The sequence below is a fragment of the Grampus griseus genome (genome assembly GCF_964374135.1).
Source record: "Grampus griseus genome assembly, chromosome: 11".
In the NCBI taxonomy this organism is placed as follows: Eukaryota; Metazoa; Chordata; class Mammalia; order Artiodactyla; family Delphinidae; genus Grampus; species Grampus griseus.
The window spans coordinates 16112292-16133171 of NC_139005.1; the positions used below are offsets into that span (position 1 = coordinate 16112292).

Here is a 20880-nt window from a genome sequence, read left to right on the forward strand (position 1 = left end):
GAAAGACCACGGAAGATGTGAATATGGCCTCATCTTTTATTTCTCACTGACGGCATAAATGCCTTCCTTGCTGGGTTGTTTATTGTTTCTTCCAGATGATCTTTGCCTACTCAGACCATGGAGTATGGAGTCATTGGCCTGTACTCATTTTTTCCTTCCTGGAGGTATAAATAGACTGATGACGCCCAATGCTCTCTGCAGTCTGCATCATTCATACCGTCCATCTCCTTTCTAGGTCACAAAGCTTTTAGAAAAAATCAGCAGCAGTAGCAGCATGTGAGAAGATGAGCATATGACCCCTTCCTCTCACTCAAAGCAGTGCCTCTGATAGCATCCAGACAGCAGTGCGTGGAAACATGCCATATGGGTGGCTCAAGAGTATCAGAGGGAAAAACAGCCATTCTTACCAAAGAGCTTAAAAATAGCATTTTCCTCTCCACCCCTTCTCCCCGACATGCCTGAAATGAAGCCCTTTCCATCCAAAGCATAACAAGGGATTTGTACTTTGTGAGAATTTGAAGAGCCTGCCCTTCCCCCTACGACAATACATATCTGCTTTCTTCCTTTGTCCAATCACATAAGCTCCCGTCATGAGAAAATGTCCCTTATTCCTCTTTCCTCTCCAGTAACATAAAAATGGTCATCCATCCATCCAGTCATTTATTATGGAGTGCCTCCCGAGCGGGGAATAGTGTATTGACTGTTTTAAGATGGGGTATGGGAGGAACATTATTCTGTGCTCTCCTTCAACTTCTTTGCTTTGCTTGTAAACTCTGATCTCGAATCCAACCCTTCCCAGGAGGGTTAATTGCTGGAGATCATCTCACTTTTTGGGTAAGGCTGGGAACAGGATTGGCAAGCAGCTGGGACAGTGCCCTTAAGTTTGTGTCCCAGACCCCAATTATTTATCCCTTGATTTTCGGTCTGTCAAAACTTTTTAGTGACCGTTAATTCTCTCTTTGAGTAAATATTTATTGAGTGCCTGCTATGTGCCAGGCTATTCTAAGCATTTCAAAAACCAGTTAACAAATAGGTAAATCCTCTGTTCACTTTCAGTTTCATTCTAGTAGATCATGTCTCAGGTGGAATCAGTGCTGTGAGGGAAAATCAAGCAGGCTGAGTTGTTTTTTGCTAGGTAGGGATGGAGCACGTGTACTGTTTTTATAGGATGTTCAAGAAAGATCGAACTGATACGGCGACTGCTGCTTCTCTCAGGGGGACAAGCCATGTGCACATCTGGGGGAGGGTAATGCGTTCCAGGCAGAGAAAATGGTAAGTGTAAATGTCACAGGTGAGGGTGCAGCCTAGGAGCAAAGGCAAGAATGGTGTGACAAGTGGTCATAGATGAAGCAGTGGGACATCCGTGGAGGCCCTTGGAGGCCATGTTGAGGCCTTTGGATTTTATTCTGATCTCAGAGGAGTGGCATGATCTGACTTGCTTTTCAGAAGAGTAACGTGAAGCATAGACTGTAGCTGGGCAAGGGTGGGCATGTGCTCGTAATTTGGTGAATATATCAAATGTATTTCTATGTCAAAGGGAGACGCATGTCAAAATTTTGAGCTGGTCGGGTCTTGCTAGGGGGTAAGAAGTGTAGCCTAACAGCAAAGTGGTGTCTAGAAAAAGATTGAATGTTTACTTGGGTACATTAGTATCCGCCTTGGACTTTGAGAACATGTTTAAGGCAGGATACAGTTTTTAATTCAAGCTGAGTCAGAGTATGAAGGTGGAGAGCCCAGTTACCTGCAGAGAGGTGTGTCATTTTTACAGAGCTCGCCGTTTAAATCTAGAATTTAAATCGAACCTTTTTATCCCTTCCAATATGTCAGCAAAAATTCTAGTATTTGGAAGTATGCCTTGATACTTGAAAAAGGCTGTAGAGGGCAGAAGTAGTTGAGAAATATCAGGTATTTAAGAACATGGTTCAAACCTCCAGTCCGCAGGGAGTTTGCAGACCTCAGTGTATTCACAGCTTTCCTAGGCGTTCTTCAGGGGTCTCTAATTCACCTACGACTGGCTTTTTTTTTTTTTTTTTTTTTTTTGCGTTATGTGGGCCTCTCACTGTCGTGGCCTCTCTCGTTGTGGAGCACAGGCTCCGGACATGCTGGCTCAGCGGCCATGGCTTATGGGCCTAGCCGCTCTGTGGCATGTGGGATCTTCCTGGACCAGGGCACGAACCCGTGTCCCCTGCATCGGCAGGTGGACTCTCAACCACTGCGCCACCAGGGAAGCCCTACGACTGGCTTTTAATTTCTTTTCTAGAAGAAAGGACCAGTGCTTTCTGAATGTCAGTAGTAACCAAAGCAAAAGGGAATTCATTTCTTTCTCTTTAATTTCACCACTTACATGGCCCCCTGGTGTCTAGAAGACTTTCCTCACATACAAAACTAGAGTGTTGAAGAATATATATATATATAAATAAATAAAACTGAACCACTTTGCTGTACATCGGAAACTAACACAGCATTGTAAGTCAATTATACTTCGATAAAAAAAGAATAAAAACCCTAGAGTGTTGGACTTCATTTAGAAATGTTCATATTTTTGGGGAAAATTTGTGCCTATAATGCATTAGCAGTTGAACATAATACAGAGACTCTTTAATTCTGTGTCTCTTCCCTTCCTCTTGTGTGCTACACTCACGTGTATTCGATTTCTTGTTACCTTGCTCTGACCTGCCCGACAGGGCCCTTCCCCTGCTGAATCTGCCTTGTCCTTCCCTGTGTGTGAACAGTCTTCTCTCTTATCACCTGTGAACAGTGCTCCTTCAAGGGTCAGCTGAGATATTACTTCCTCTTGGAGTGCTTCCCACATTCCCAGCCTCAAGTTGAACGTTATTGCTCCCGAATCATGGGCGTCCTCCATGCTTATCAGATGAGTTCTCATACGGAGCTGGAATGGTTCACATGGACTAAGCTGTGCAAAGGCAAGAACGGTCTCTATCTTGTTCATTATTCTTGTTCTTGGTGCCTGGTTTCGTGTATGGAACGCAGCAATCCATAAATGCCTGTGTATAATTGAATCAAAATAATTTTTTAAAATTTGGAAGTCGGGCTTCCCTGGTAGCGCAGTGCTTGAGAGTCCGCCTGCCGATGCAGGGCACACGGGTTCGTGCCCCGGTCCGGGAAGATCCCACATGCCGCGGAGCGGCTGGGCCGGTGAGCCATGGCCGCTGAGCCTGCGCGTCCAGAGCCTGTGCTCCGCAACGGGAGAGGCCACAACAGTGAGAGGCCCGCGTACCGCAAAAAAAACAAAAAACTAAAATTTGGATATCCATTGTTGTAATATATAAGTCCCTCCCTTACCTGGGCATCAATTTGATGGTATTAGAATTGAAGTCAACTTTGATATCTACCTCTCCTGTCACCCATTCATTAAATCATTCACCAAGTTTTGACAGTTTTTCTGTGCAGTATGTTCCTGAATGGCCATCCTCTTCTCATTGTCCTAATTAAGGTCCATGTTTTCTTTGCCCATGGGTAAAATAAGTTGGGCAGATGCTGGTTAAGCAGTTCATGGCTTGATTACCATGGGATTTGACAATACCTTTAATGAAGGAGCATTGTAAATATCTACAGGAGGACTATGGGACACAGCATTTCCTACATATATTTGATCAGAGAAACATTTTTAGTCTCAGAGCATCTGATGTGGTTAATGATCTGCAGAACTTATGCTGGGAATGATCTGCAGAAATTATGCTGGGAAATGCTGGGAGAGACTGGGAAGAAGCAAACTACTCATCAAGGGCTCAGGATCGTTTGGCTTTAACTTAATGACGGTCGTCAGCCGTCAGCAGCAAACACACGGAAAGGAAGCACGCCTGACCTCTGCCACTGATGACCTCTGACCTTACACTCCCTCGGTAGCTTGTGCCAGTTTACCTTGTTTAGGTGATGGGCTCCAAACAGGGAAGCACGCACCTTATTCACCAGCTAAAGACACTGTTGTTTCTTCTCACAGTGCTGTGGACTGCCTGCTTTCCTTGGTGCTGTCTTGGTAAGATTTTAAAGAGGTGACAGCCTCTGTCTTCAGGCGCCTTTAGAAAAAATACTGTGGTCCTTTTATTCCGTGCCTGCCCGCATCATTGGTTTGAATCAGCAGATGAAAGGGATTTAAAAGCCAGCCTGAAGAAAGTTGGGTGGAAGGCTTATGGGCTTTTGTTTCCCAAATTTGTAACTATAGATAGATCTCTCTCTATGTCTGTCTGTCTATCTGTCTGTCTCTCCATCCCTCCCTCCCTCCATCCATCCATCCTTTCACTTAGAGTAAAGATACATAGGAAACAGAAACTATGGAAAGAGGAAATCATGAATTGTCAGAGTATCTAAGAACTAAGTAAATTAGAAAATTCAACTTTTTTGGTTAAAGAGGCCAGAGAGGAAAGCCTGTAAAATGTAGATACTTTTTGCTCTTGTTTGGAATTTAAATCGGGATCATATTCAGGAAACCCTGTTGCTGATACATTGATTATCCAATTGCACTTGTCCAGTTGCTCAGGGTACCAATTTTGGCATCATCCTTCCCACCTCTGTTACTCTTAACGTCCCACATCTGATCTATCTGCAAATCCTATTCCACCCAACTTCAAAGTATAGCTAGAATCTCACCACTTCTTAGCACTTACACAGTTACCGCCCTGGTCTCAGTCACTATCATCTGTTACCTGTGTTATTGCAATAGCCTCCTAAAAGGTTTCTGCTTCCGCTTTTGCTTCCTTATAGTTTATTCATCACATGGCACCAGAACTAATCCTTTGAAAGGTGAGTCAGATCATGTCATTTCTGTGCAATCTTGTGATTGCCTCACCTCTCATTCAGAATAAAATTCAGTGTTCTTCACGCAGCCAATGAGCTCGGCTGTGACCTGCCTACCTGCTGTGTCCTTGACCTCCTCTCCTAGCACTTTCCCCATTTCTCCTCTCCTCACATCAGCTCTTTGCCCTTGTTGGAACTTGCTGAGCCTGTCCTTGCCTCAGGGTTTTTGCACTTACTGTTTCTTCCGCCTGGACAGTTCTTCCTTTTAGTATTCACATGGTTTATTCTTTGATTTCCTTGAAGTCTCTGCTCCAATTTTCCTCATCAGTGGGGTCTGCCCCAGATTGCCTTATTTAAAGCCATTAATACACACTGACCCTCATTACTCTGTCTTTACCTGACTCTGTTTTCTGAATTGTTCATATTACCCCTTGTCGTATGTTATTTTCCTATTGTCCATCCGCTTCAACTGCTCCAGCCTCAATAAGAGGAAGACTTGGTTTATCTTATTCGTGCCTAAGAACAGTGCTTAACAGGGTTCCCAGCACATAGTAGGCAAGTGGCCGATGCTTGCCAAATAAATGAAGATGAAAGAATGCATGGGTGAGCCATCTTGCTTGTTCTGGCACTCAACATTTACTGAGAAATGGTAAGCTGCTTTTAAATAAACCCCTGTCATTGCTGTATGTTTATGCTAAAACTGGTAAGCTTTCTAATTATAAACACATAGGTAAACATCTTATGAATTGTTGCTCTCCTGTTTCTTCTGTGGCATAAGGGGTGAGCAAGTGTTTCAAAATGCTGAAAATGTTGGAAGAAGGAAATAGAAAGTAGAATAATCCATTCAGATGTTACCTCTTGAATCTGCTTGACCACATTTTAGAAACTCTTCCTGTGTGATTTACCTAAATCTTTCCTCAATCAAAGCATCATAGATCCCTGTAACATTTCTATCAGTGTAACGTTTTCAATGATAAAGAAATTGGCAGTTGACCACAAAAGATGATTTTTCTTTCCTGTGATGAAAAACACTTGGAGGAAAATATGAAAAATTATGGGTTAACTAAAATTTAACTGCCACTCTAAACAGTATGTTCAGGACACCTTGACAAACTGTAGGTGATTATCTTCTCTAACAGGCAGAGAGAGAGAGTCTACACTTCTGAACAGACAGAAGTGGAGACATTTACTATGTTCTGCCCCATATAAATTTGCCAAATGACAGCAGTAAGTCATGTAGCTAAAATACAGAAGCAGGTAGAATTTTAAAGCACTGAATTTAGTAGTGTTTTTTCTAAATTTGGTAGTCTGTTCTCTGGGAGTTTGTTTGCTTATGTAATATATCACATCATCAAAGAAGAGATATTTTGCAAACAAATTTGGGGAGGATTTAATACAATATGCATTTTAACATTTGAACCATGATGTCTATACCTTAAAGTTAATTTCTTAGGAAAATACATTTCCAAAATTTTTTTGAAAACATACATTTCTCTGTGCTGTAAGGTGAAACAAACCTTACGTAACCTCAGTTGAAAGCTGTAAAGCTAAACCAATTTATAAGTAACAGGTCAGAGTTGGAGCAATTAAAAACGTGACAAGTTTAGGACCATACTGTTGATATATTGGTAATAAAGAATCCTTACCAAAAATTTAACTGGAAATTCAATTAGCCATATGTGTGTCCATGGGTAGACTTGGTCAGCATTGCGTGGTAGTTGAACAGCTGGTGTATTGGTTATTTCAGTTTATTAATATAAAATTTTAATGGTCCTTTATAATTCCCTTCTTTACAGAGTCACACTTAGTCACAGGTATGGATTTGCCAGCTAGAATCAAACAAAGGATTTGTACTTTTGGATGAGATTTCCAGCTGAAGACCATTCTGGAAATGTTCTCCCTCCCTGACTGGGCATGGAGATGCTTTTGTCAATTAAACTTAGTTTTTGCTTTGTCCTCCCTTGGCCTGAGTTATGGATGCCATAGCCTGCTTCCCAGGACATCCTTTTAATCCCTTTTATAAAAGCTACTCAATCACTTCATTCCTAGAGATGCCTCTACTTTCAATAAAAAAACAAACAACAAAAGAAAAGCAAAAAACAAACCAGAAATTCACATAGGGATAAAATCTCAAGTAAATTCTGATAAAGGACTTGAGTGAAGAAGGAATCCTCCTCCTAATATGGAGAGCACTACAAGGAAACGATTCTATTTTCTAATTCTGAGGAGGAAATGTTTTTTTTTCTTTTCTTTTGTTTTTAATAATAATAATTCTATATTTAGACCTTAGATTTATATTGGCAGCCTAGATTTCTTTAGGCCTCCCAATACTATTATACTTACAGTATTTCACTTATGAATTGAAATAAAGTGTACATGAACTAAGGGAATGTATGTATATATGTATGAGTTTGTGTGTGTATGTACATGCATACATATAACACACATGTTACATATATATACACACCTTAATTCATGTATGTTTTGTTTTATGCATTTAGGAGATACTATAATTTTCTATACATATGCTTTATATATAAATTATTATATAATTATATATAAGTTATAATACTGTCCTCTATAATACCTAAGTGGTAGGTCCAGAATGGAACACTGGTTTCATAAACTCTCAACACACCTGGAAGAAAAGGATGTAATGTCTCTATTCCAAGGTATTCTAAGGGTTAATCTACTTTTGGCAGGTTAAAGGTTAGGACATTTTATTATCTGAGTTCTTATATCTGTTAAAAAATAACTTACAATGTCATTAAATTTGTCATAGTTGGTTTATGGCAATGCTGTAAAATTTTTAAAAAGAGCACTTCTAAACTATGCCCTGACTTAATGAGTAAACATGTCAGATAAGTTACCATTTAGAAGAGCTATTCTCATTTCCCCAAAATTGCTGTTTCCTGACCCCATCTTCTCCACACGTTTTCACAGTGTTCTTCATTTATACGGTTGGGTATTATGATCATTCTGGTGATGCCGTTGGAGATTAACTTTACTAACTCACAGATGTGATCTTTGACATCTTTTTCTTCAAAAATATTTCCAGATATTCTTTTCCTTCTGGATTTCAGGAACTTGGATATTTTAATCTGTTAGTGAATTTTCATCTTCCTGTATGTGCTCATCTTCACATGGATGGATTTATGATTTACAAACCAGTTAGCTGTGCTCTTGCAGAAGTCCGAAGGGCAACGCCTGCTGATTTTGTAGCTTTGTTTCAAGGTTGTCAATATTTCCGGAAGCCCTTCTATGGGTGGCCTTTTATATTAGCGATCCCACCTGGTATTTCCATTTCTGTTCAATGTAGTATTGAATTTGTTGCCACTGTTTTAATTTTTTTCAAAAATAGTCCTTTGATTTATCTGGAATTTCATCAATTGTTATAAACATTAACTTCAAAGCATATTTGGGGATGAATATGTGATGTTGGGAAAATCTGTTTATTTAGACATGAGTGAACTGAGTTATAGTTTAGAAATGGCATCTGGCCCGTATCTTTCTCCCACTTTCCTGCTAATGCCCCCTGAGAAACAAAGGAAAAGATATACGCAGAAAACTGTGATTGACATTCAACCTATTGCCTGAATCTGGGAGGATTTTTCACTAGCTATAAGGAAGACAGAACTGGAATGAAACTCATAGTACTTCCCCCAGTTTTGCTCTACTTGTCTGAAAGTAAATAAGGAAACAATCTGTCTTTACTAAGATTCAGAGACATACAGCTCTTTTTTTTCCTTTAAAATTTTTTTGTATTATTTATTTTTAATTTGATTTTTATTTTATATTGAAGTATAGTTGATTTACAGTGTAGTTTTAGTTTCAGGTGTACAACAAAGTGATTCAGTTATACATATATCTATTATATTTCAGATTCTTTTCCCATGTAGGTTATTACGGAGTATTGCATAGAGTTCCCTGTGCTCTACAGTAGGTCCTTGTCGATTATCTATTTTATATATAGCAGTGTGTATATGTTAATCCCAAACTCCCAATCTATCCCTCCCCCCCTTTCCCCTTTAGTAACCGTTAGTTTGTCTTCTGAGTCTATATCTGTTTTGTAAATAAGTTCATTTGTATCATTTTTTTAGATTCCACGTTTAACTGAGATCATATGATACTTGTCTTTCTCTGACCTCACTTAGTGTGATGATCTCTAGGTCCATCCATGTTGCTGCAAATGGCATTATTTCATTCTTTTTTATGGCTGAGTAGTACTCTGTTGTGTATATATGTACCACGTCTTCTTTATCCATTCCTCTGTGGATGGACACTTAGGTTGTTTCCATGTCCTGGCTATTGTAAATACTGCTGCTATGAACATTGGGGTGCATGTATCTTTTCGAATAATAGTTTTGTCTGGATATATGCCCAGGAGTGGGATTGCTGGATCATACAGCAACTCTCCCTTTAATGTTTTCTTATTAGTGAAATAATATATAAAGAAAAGATCATGTATCGATATAATTTGACTATAAATAGATTGTTTTACATTTTAGAGTTTGTTCTTCATATTTGTGTTGAATGTGCTTTGTGCGTATATTCACATATAAATATATACTGTTTCCAAGATTTGGTAGCCTTAACCAAAATATATACATCACAACTTTCCAATTTAATGCCAGTCATGATAGGAAGAGAATATCTCTTTGAATTGCATTGGTTTTATTGTGTATTAGTAGTGCCCATTCAGAAAGTCAGAACCCACTTTAATATAAGTAGCTAGAGACTGAATGAAAGGAATCAATTACCTTGATGCCAAAGGGAGAGAAGGGTTGCTGCCCCCAAATCAGAAAGCTGTTACCACTCAGGGCTAGAGGCCAGGAAAGTGCATTTGAGACTGAGTTGCTGGGGGGAGGGACCGCTGCTTTTGCCGCTACTGTTGGAACAGTACTGATGCCACCGAGTAGGCCCTGAGGAGCCCAAACTGCTAACATTTCTGCCGCAAGGAGGTTGGAGGCCAGTCACTTGCAGTGGTTCACAGGAGCTCTCTGCCGCTGTTTTCTCACTTAGAAATAGAAACAAAAAAAATAACTTCTCCTTCCTTCCACCTTCAAATTCCTAACCAGTGCCTCGTTTGGCAGAATCATTTATTAAAGCAGAATATTGCTAGGAATGAACGGTTGGAGAAATAGGATGCTAACAAGAAAGAGAAATGTACTTCTCTGAAGCACCTCATGCATAGTTTATAAGAAGAATGCGATACAGAACAATTTAAATCCTGGTTATGAGAGAGATCTTCAAGCTTTTGGAGGAACACGAACATTGTTACTGTTAGGGTAGAAGTCACGTAACAATGCTATTTTCATATTTCGATATGGAAAATAATTTTAGTAGTTGTCTCAGGATTATTACCAACACCCCTTTAAAACATCTGCTACGTGAAAAGATGACTTCGGCCGAATTAACTTTGAGACTGTATCACTCATCAGTTTAAGTAGGGTCGTGGGAGTTGACCTCAGAGGTGTTCTTTGGTTTTCATACCTGTTTTTGACTCACTGCTCCCTTTCACTTCCAGCACTGTCCTTTCTCAGACACTCAGATCGCAGATGAATGCCAGTGTGTTATTAGTTTAACCATCATCATTCTTGATCAACTATAACTTTAACTTTTATCTCAGTAATTCGTGTCTCGTGTAATATACTATGGTATTTCTTGAAATGTAGAGTCCGTATCAGCGGTCGTATAAAAGATTGTTTTAGATGCAACTAGAAATCCTTATAGATACTATGTGTTTAATAAGTTATTTGCTTTTCAATTCTGTTCAAATATTTCTGGTTAAAGAAAGGGAGCAGATCTCAGTTTGGTGCTGGTATGCCTTCAGCACGCCTCCAACACTTAACTGATCTCCCTTTGTAAACAGGCCTTGAGAGTGTTTTTCAGGGAATAGCATCTTGCTGGAATGTTGCGGCCTGACATTGTTTCTCATTGAATTTAGTTTTATGGCACATTTCTACTTATATCAAATGTTACCGAGTCTCCATTTAAGTAGTGATATAAAGTTTTAAAAAATAAATTCAATTGAAGAAAATTCCAACTTAAGTGTACTATATTATGGGTGGTTAGTCCATAATGTGGTAGAATCACGAAGGTGATTGCTATGTGAATAACTTAAATTTTGGAGACAGTGATACATAGTACATTTACTTCCATCTTTTCCTTCTTTCTAGTTACTTTTATGTAAAGATACAAAGCATAAGAGGATACACTTATCTTGAAAAGCAAGATTACTACAGCACACTGAAACCTTATAACTGGTAGCTTCTCTTTTAGACATCCACGTACTTTTTCAGTTCCCACTAGTTGAATTGTATTTTTACCAAGCATTAAATGTATTTGTTCCCAAACTTACTTTAAAAAAAAAAGATTGCAGCTTTGAAGGTGAAACCATCATTTTTACCTAATTTCTTCCATAAGTAACCTATTAAAAGGGTTTAACCCAGTAATTAAAAGGGATGACGATGATTATTGATTAATGATTTCTTAAAACCACAATTCCTATTCAGATAACCTTGTAGCAGATTTAAACTAACTTTGACCAGTTGGTCCACCAAATGAACAAAAGGCAGGTATGTGTCAAAATGTCAGTTTACAAGTTTTTAATACTGTGTCTTATTCCAAAAGTGATTTATTATTATTTATCTACAATATAATGTATCAAAATATAGATAGTATCAGAAGATTTTCAAAATAGCAATTAGAGTAGGAATAAAAGGAATGTTAAAGGCAGGAAAAGAGAGGAAGTACTTTTGCCTTCTCACTGCTGCATTTCTCTACTTTGGGGGCTATGTATATAAGATACAGTCTATATCACCACTAAACAAGAGTTATCACCAGTCCTGGATCTCACCTGTGACTTGTAATTTTAGGTAGAAAGTATATTAAAAGTATTACTTGACAAGTACTTAACTCCAGAATTCCCAAATCAATTTTGAACATCGGAAAGTTTGAAAACTAAACTACTCTTTGGTTGTTTATGAAGATTAGAGTTAGGATCAGTTGTCTTATCAGAAGTGTATCCTTCTCCTCAAGGTTGCCCTACACAACATTCTGATTTCTTTGGTTCATTATTAATTTTAGTTTGGGTTAAATTTTTTTTAATGTTTAAAAAAATTATTTGAAAAATTTTCAACATTTCCCCTTATTCTCAATTTACATTAGTTAAACATTTATGTCAGGCGGTCTTACAATTCGGTATTCATTTAGTTAAAAAGCTCTGGTAGGAGAGTAAAATTTGTATTCTTATCATACTCAAGATAAATTTTCTCGGCTATAGTACGTTATCTATGTCCATCTGAAAATAAGAATGAGAAGAGCTGCTGTTGCCTCCAATCAGACCTTTCGAGAAGAAATATGTAAGAAGTTTACAGGTAGTGTAAGTTCCAGGCATCAAAATTGTTATAGTATACAGAGACATAGACTAGGAGTCAGAAGACTTTTAGCTTATTGATGGCAGAGCTGGAGATGAATAATGTCATCTTTCTCAGTCTCCATTCCTACATCTGTGAAATGAAAAAAATTATCTTTTCCTTTTCTACCTCAGTGTGCTATTTGCAGTGTTAAGTATGTTGGTAAGTAATTTATATATGTTTTTAAAACTCCACATAAATATGTTAAATTTTTACCTCTTGCTCAAATTTTGGCTCAAAGCTCTATGCCTTATTTCTAAGCCTATTGTAATTTATTCTCAGATGAAGAATCAGCTATGCCTATGATAAATAAATCAAGAGGTAGCAGTTCATGTATGTCAGTGAACAATCTCTAGAGCTACAAATATGTAGAATTAGGAAACATTCTAATGAATGTTGGGGATGAATGATGGGAAACATCAAATATTCTCAAAGGTTAATGGCTTTACTCTTGTTTTTAATTTTTACATTTGTTTCAGTACTTGCCCAGAGTATTTTGAAATATTATATTTTCTAATTATAAAAGTAGCCTTTATTCACTGAGGAAAATGCAGAAAGGCATCAGGAAGGGGACAAAACATCACACTTATTCCCACTACCCCGGACCTAGACACTGTTAATATTCTACCATAATTCCTTCCATTGTGTGTGTGTCTGTGTGTATTGTTTGTGTGTGAGCATGTGTATGTAGTTCTTGTTTTAGTCTCTTTAATTTTACAGATAAGGACCTTACTAAATAAACAGTATATACATTTTTGTAGCTGGGTTTTTCAATTCATTTTCTTTTCTGAAAAGCAGAACGATTTTATATTTATTTCTGCCTAGTTTAGGTTGTTAATGATGATATTTACTCATGCTTTTATGTTCATTGGTAATTTGATGTAACAATCATGGTTCTGCACTTGCCACTAGATGGCTCTGTTCTTGGAGTGACTGTTTCTAAAAGTGTGCCCTGTATTAATTACTTTGAAATGATGAGAACTTTCATTGGTCTTAGCATTATATTAAACATACACAAATGTAATTGCACTGATGTAGGCTTGTGTTATTTTAAATGGTATTTCAGTAGACCCACAAATTTAACATACCCCCTTCAAAATGGGAATTTATGTACTTAGAAAACAATGTATTCACCTAACAGAGTCCACTGCCACTTAGTAAACCGATACCTGAAATATTTTTTCAGGGTTCGCTTTTTAAATCTATAAGTGTAATATTGAGCATATTGAGTATAATGTAATATTTGTCCATTAATCAGCTGATTTTCATCATAATTTTCCCTTCTGTACTTCATTATAGTGACAGTGTAATTTGGTAGGCCCATGAGATACATATATGTAAGATTTTATTCTGCATGTTTATAATTGTAAGACGTTTACTATGGGTTAAATCATAATTACTTGCAAAAGCTATTTGTTTTTGTATAGGCCCTAAAGCTCATACCAGAATAGTGTGCAATGCAAATTTTCTTTGTTCTTCAAGACTGGACTGTAGGACTATAAATGGCTGATCTGCCATTGAATGAAATGAAACATAAGGGCACAGACCTTAGTATCTCATGTGTGAATAAGTTCTGGTCTTTAAAATGGGTTATTCAAAAGTCTCCAGACATGCCTGACTAATTACCATCAAACCTTGTCTCATAGGGAGTAAATCAAATATTTTCAGACACGTGCTTTCACCACATTATGAACCTATTAAGTATCATACACCATTTATACCATTAAGCAAATATCAGTATTATTAAGAAGCAGTTAATAACATATGATAATATAAAAGAACCTTAAAAGAAATGAAAAGCTTAGCCATGACATGTAGGTTCTTTGTGTGTTACTGTTTACTTCTGTGTTTTTAGGTTCATGATGCCCTCTTTATTCAATTTTTTTTAGAAATTTGAAACAACATATAGCTTATTAAAATTCTGGGTGTTTTTCTTAGTTCATCAAACCTTCCTTTATGCACATAGAAGTGAATAAAATTGGAGGCTACTCTCCAGTTTCTTCTCTTCATTAATATTTCATTTTCCATTTCTACAGTGTATGTATTGATATTTCAAGCATAGAGCCGCCTTTACACTAGTTCATATTAAGTTGTAACATTACACATGCCTACAACTCTGATATGATTCCCTTTCTACTAACCCCCCAAGCTAAGTCCTTAAATGTTCTAGAATGTTAAATATCTTTACTACTTTTATTTATAATTTGAAAAATGGCCACATGTCCTGAATAAAATAGTCAATAAAATTGAAAATCCTGGAGATGGATAAAATGGGAAAGCAGATAGGACAAGTGGTTCCTACTTCTTAGAACTTGAGAAACTATATTGAAAGGAATGTACCAGAAGAAGAAAGCATGATAAATAATACAGATATATGCCAAAAATATTACTCATCTGAGATCTCCCTTTTTGAGATTTTAAATCATTAAGAAACCGCGTTTAAATGGAAGTTGTATAGAGGCCTTTGCTGTGTGTAAAGAGCCAGTGAACTAAGTCAGCAGGTTAAAACCTGACCTTCTGGCCCATTTATTTTTCTCTCTTCTGCCTCTTGAAAAGCATGTTCCCTAGAGATCCATCCGAATAGTCACTAGGAGTCCTGAGGCCCCACCCTCTGTCCAGGACACTGAACTGTGTTACGCAACAGGGAAATTGCTCCCAGTTCAATCTTTGACAGCCAAACTCTTGGAAGTCAAGCAAAGCAGCAGGATGTTTCTGTGACGCCCAAACACTTTACCCTGACAGTTATGATCTGTGAGTGAAACTCTTTCGTAAATGAAGAAGTAAACGAGGTTTTAAATTTTTTTTAATTTTATAAAGCGTACCAGCCAAAATAAAAAGCTCTGTCATTAAGAATTCTTGTTTAGTGGGAAGTAATAATTCTCACATGATCCAATAAGAGGAAGAGGTAGCATTTGGTGAACCATCTAATAAAGGGTGCTGAGTTGTATTTAGGTGACTATAATGTGATATAATGATTGGCCATGATTAATGCTTTGAACCTGAATGCTTTTTTTTACTTTAAGTGTCACTTTAAAGAAATTATTATAAGACTAAATTATGACTAGTACATTATTTTGAAATGTCTCATAATAAGAGGCCATTTTGTTTATTTTTGTGTTTCTGGCTCTGTTTCTGAGTAATAGATGCTCTAGACAAGTCCAATCTGAATATAGAAATCCATCTATTAACGATTACCTGATTGTGGCTTTGTGTGTGAGAGATAAAGTTTGAATTTTAGGATAAAATGTTTCTTCCTCTTTCTCCTCCTTAATGGTCACCACCTGCTCCAGTTACTAACGGGATCTGTCTTTCACCATCAGTCATTTTAGTTTGAATGGTGGAATGAGAACTTCAGTGTGTGCTTCTCATCCTGTGGTTATGAGGGTAAAAAAATAAATGGTCATTTGAACTCCAGACTTGAGTTCAAAATTTGCTGAAATAGGCACACATTTCATTCGCTTTTTGGAGACTTCTTTGTTTTTCTCATTATTGAGTGGGCAGCTTTTTTTACATGTGCCTTCCAAAGTTTTTTCTTTGTTGTTGAACTACTTGACCTGTGTGTTATTTTAGTAAGTATACTCAATTTTTATCTAATTGGGAGTAAAAGAAGATAGCTGGTAAACATAAATTCTAAGTTGTTGGTTGTGTTCATCTTTCAGAAAATTCTGATTGGAGAAATAGCAGATAGACTTGGCTAAAATGATTATGTGAGATCTCTGGAAGAAATTCTTTAAGGAAGCAGATAAAAGAGATCAGTGGTCCTTTTACTCTTGTTTGTGTATCTAGGAATCTTTAATTCTGAAATGAATTATAAAGATAGTTTAGCCCAACCCCTTTTTATTTTATGTTTTGAAGTATAGTTGATGTACAGTATTATATAGCCCACCTACTCATTACCACAAAGCTTTGTATAATGATTTTCTATACCTGGCACTTTTCCCGGTACCCTATAGTCCTAGATATTTCCACATTCAATGTTTTCTAAAAATGGATTATTACTCTTGATTATATAAAAGGGAATTTTTGTAAATCTTTTTCAATTTACTTTTTCTAAGTGTGTGATTGCCTCTTAAAAGCATGGAAAATATATCTTCTGACATCTTTTACTAGGTTTTAAACTTTTCTTATGCATTGTTGGGACATCCACTTTAATCTGAATATTTGAGCTAATTAAACAGTGGAATGTTGGTCAACAGATAAGAGCATTTCTTGAAACACTCATTTAACTTAATAGCAAGTCTGCCTTTTGTAGCCAGCTTTGTGATTTTGTCCTTTAAGCTCAAGCAAAGTAGTTTGTGTTATTTCGGTTTTAAAATAGCAACATTGTTCTACTAGGATCTACTCATAAATTCATTATGGTATTTATTTTTCATTTGCAACTGACTTCTGAGTGTTCCCTTTTATACTCAGAGCTGTCTCAGAATCTTGTCTTCTTGCATTTTAATTACATTTTGCATTTACATATATATTTTGCATTTGTATTTGTTGCTTATTCTCCTTAGCCTTTTGTCTGGAAATTAAAAAGGCAGGTGATCAAGTTAAGTACTAGCATGTGGTCTGGGGCAAGTTATTTAATTTCTCTGGATCGTATTTTGTCATCTGTAAAATTGCCTCGATCATATGGATCTATAATACTGATTGTAAAGATTAAATGAAGTGATAAAGATAAATTTCCTGGCATGGAATCAGAAACCTAGTAAGTTCCGGCTAATTGTTGTTACCTAAAGATGTGAGAGGTAAGTCACCTGACACTGACATTAGGCAAAGGTCTGCCTAACATCTCAGGTTACACTCATAGTCTTGCCCTGTACTTCCTGTTTCACCATTAGGCAGCTGCCAGCATGCCAGATTTATGAGAATTATTTCACTGTTGTTGTTTTTATGACTTTTAACCTAGCTACCGTTGAGAGGAATTAGAGACCAGTACTTAAGAAGTGTTTCTTTGCCGCATGTTAGTGGTGGATTGACAAGCACTGTAATTGGATTTTGTAGGATTTCTCTACACAAAGGATGGAAGGACCACTAAATACCCTTTCAAAGTTTCAAACATCTTTTCTGGCAGGAGTTATTTTGTTAAATGACCCTAGAGGAGAGGTTACTAAATAGCTTATTTTGCACACCTTGAGGCTGCTGCTTTGGCACTGTGTCATTAACGTGGTCTAATGATCTGAGCCCTCACTTCCACACTGAACTGGGAAGTAAGTCCAAATCCTTGGTGCTCAGGGGCTGTAAACCTCAGAACCCAGTGATGGTGTGCTTAAAAGCTGTTAATCATAAAGTATGAGAAAGCAGCGATCACTCCACACCATTCTCAAGGTTATTGTTCATTTTTATCTGTTTGGCAGATTTTGAGACATATGTTTGTGTTTAACCCTAAACGACTTCTAAGTTGTTCTTTAAGCCTGGGAGTGACTGAAATGTTCAGATTTTCCTAGTAGCTAGGAAATCAGTAATCTAACAGTTAGTGTCCTGCTACTTACCTGGGTGTGACGTCCAAGATCCATTTTTGCTGTCCTCTGAACTACACTCCTCACTTTTCATATGTTGTAACATCTTGTCCGTTTTATATCTGTCATCTCCTCTCTATTCCCTCAACCTTAGCCCATCTTAGTCACCTCCCACCTAGCTGGTGGTCATGGGCTTCTGTTTGTAGCTTCTGACTCCCCGCCCCTGTTCAGCCTTTGACATTGCCTCCATGGTCACCTGCCTAAAATACACATCTGCAGGATACTTATTCAGCATAGACACTGACTGACTCTTTCTGAACTTGATAAACTAATTCAAACACTATGTTGTTGATAATAATTATTTAGGAACTGTTAGAGTTTAAAAACAACTAAAATTCCCTTCCAGTAAAAACAGGTGCTTTTATGTATTTTTAAAAGACATTACACACTGGATAATGTCTAGAGAAGCATACTGTTTTTCGGCACAGTATATATTTTTGATGACATCTGAAAGGAAATATTTTGTGGGAGGAGTAGGGAGATAGTGAGTTATTTAGGAAGTCAAAACAGAGGAAATTATTTAAAAGCACTTAGCAGTGCTGGGATTGTAAATATTGCCCCAAATTTGAAGTTGAAACTCAGTTTGAAGAATGAAGGCAGACAAAATAGATATTCCCATGGCAGAACTGTTCTTATATGGGCTTTCAGGGAGCTCTAAATGACATTCTCTGCCAAAAATGACTTTGGAAAGTTGTGTCTTCTTCTTTTCTAAATTTGCTTCCATCTCCATCTCTTCTTGGAAATCATATCTTAAATTTAATCTCTTGGTATTGGCAACGCTTTTTTTTGGATATGGTCCTAAAAGCACAAGCAACAAAAGCAAAAATTAAAAAGTGGGACTGCATTAAATTAAAAAGCTTCTGCACAGCAAAATAAACCATCAACAAAATGAAAAGGCATCCAGTGAAATGGGAGAAAATATTTACAAATCATATATCTGATAAAGGGTTATATCCGAAATACATGAAGAACTCATACAGCTCAATAGCAAAGCAAACAAACAATACAATTTAAAAATGAGCAGAGGGGGCTTCCCTGGTGGCACAGTGGTTGAGAGTCCGCCTGCCGATGCAGGGGACACAGGTTCGTGCCCCAGTCCGGGAAGATCCCACATGCCGCGGAGCGGCTGGGCCCGTGAGCCATGGCCGCTGAGCCTGCGCGTCCGGAGCCTGTGCTCCGCAGCGGGAAAGGCCACAACAGTGAGAGGTCCGCGTACTGCAGGGGAAAAAAAAAAAATAATGAGCAGAGGGACTGAACAAACATTTTTTCCAAAGAAGACATGCAAATGGTGGACAGATAGATGAAAAGATGCTCCACATCACTAATCGTGAGGGAAATGCAAATTAAAACCACAATGAGCTATCAACTCACACCTGTCAGAATGGCTGTCATCAAAAAGGAAAAGAGATAACAAATGTTAGCAAGGATGTGGAGAAAGGGGAACTCTCAGGCACTGTTGGTGGGAATGTAAATTGGTGTAGCCACTATGGAAAACAGTATTGAAGGTTCCTCAAGAAATTAAAAATAGAACTACCATATGATCTAGCAATCTCATTTCTGGGTATATATCCAAAGGAGATAAAGTCAGGATCTTGAAGAGATATCTGCACTCTCATGTTTATTGTAGCATTACTCACAATATTCAAGGTATGGAAACAACCTAGATGACTATGAATGAATGGGTAAAGAAGACGTGGTGTATATACAATGGAATATTATTCAGCCATGAGATAGAAGGAAATTCTACCATTACCAACAACAGGGATGGACCTTGAGGGCATCATGCTAAGTGAAATTAAGTCAGGCAGAGAAAGACAAATACTGTATGATCTTACTTACATGTGGAATCTAAAAAAGTCAAACTCAGAGAGAGTAGAATGAATGGCGGTTGCCAAGTAGTAGTGGGGGAAGTGGGAGATGTTGGTCAAAGGGTACAAAGTTATAAGATAATAGGTTCCGGAGATCTAATGTACAGCCTGATGATTCTAATTAATTATGCTGTGTCATATACTTGAAAATTGCCAAGAGAGTAAATCTTAAATGTTCTCACTACAAAAAAGAATGGTAATTTTCTGAGGTGAGGGAGGTGTTAACCAATGCTACTATGGTAGACAGTTCACAATATATAAATGTATCAAATCAACATGTTGTACACCTTAAACTTACACAATGTTGTGTGTCAGTTGTATCTCAATAAAGCTAGAAAAAATTAACCTCTTTCCTGGTTTATTCTATCCTTGCTGCATGTGTTAACAAAACTCAGGTTGTTTTTTCCGACTTGCGTAACAGCAGTCATTCAGTATCATCCATTATTTTTCTTAACTTTTAGGTAGTATTTAAAATATATATATATATATACACACACATACATATATATATATATATATATATATATATATATATATATATACACCAAAGGATTATCTAATGAATGAAATAGATTTGTTGATGGACTTCATGGCATAAAATAGGAGTTTTTAGAGTAGGCATGGAAAATAGGTTTCATCTTGAGTGTTGTTTCTACTTGAGTTGGAATGCTGTGTTAAGAAGGGCTCTGAGGCTCAGTGGGAAAGAGGGAGGTAAGAATCAAAATGATGTCTGAGCTGGCAGACATTAAGGAAGAGGATGGTGTCCCAGGGGCCTTCCTGCTTTCAAGTGTGATCACTGTTATTAGGAGATGAACAGTGGGGACTTCAGGAGGTAATTAGAGTTAGATGAGGGTAGAGTCCTCATGATGGGATTAGTACCCTTATAAGAAGAGACACCAGAGAGCTCTCTCCCGGCCAGCCATGTGAGGTCACAGCCATGTGGCCGTCTGCAACCCAAGGAAAGAGCTCTCACCAGAAACTGACCAAGCTAGCACCTTGATCTTGGATTTCTAGTCTCCAGAACTGTGAAGCCATGAATATCTGTTGTTTCCACCACCAGTGTATGGTATTTTGTTATGGCAGCCTGAGCAGACTAATACGTACAGATTCCCAGGCTTTATCCTGGAGGTTGAGTCAACAGGTCTGGAGAGCAGTGTAGCATTTGAACTCTTTAAAATCTCCATAGAGTTTTGTAGTGTGCATTTCAGGTAGAGAACAATCTACTTTTTAATTTGTCTACAAGTGGTTTTCAACCATTCAGCCTAAAGATTAAAATCTCCTTTGGAGCTTTTAAAATATGACTGATGCAAGCTTCCCTCCCAGATCAGTTAC

General features: G+C 37.6%; 2 protein-coding genes across 2 annotated transcripts in view; one reads left to right on the plus strand and one right to left on the minus strand.

The window, feature by feature from the left end:
• LOC309829337 (serine-threonine kinase receptor-associated protein-like) overlaps positions 1-2863 on the minus strand; it is a gene marked incomplete at its 5' end in the record, with an annotated part of 46329 nt that extends 43466 nt beyond the window's left edge. Inside the window, 1 exon segment of the mRNA XM_082665204.1 lies at positions 2663-2863. Coding sequence (XP_082521330.1) covers positions 2663-2863 — 201 coding nt within the window.
• PDE3A (phosphodiesterase 3A) overlaps positions 1-20880 on the plus strand; it is a gene marked incomplete at its 5' end in the record, with an annotated part of 303909 nt that overhangs the window by 78976 nt on the left and 204053 nt on the right. The gene's annotated exons all lie outside the window — the stretch shown is intronic.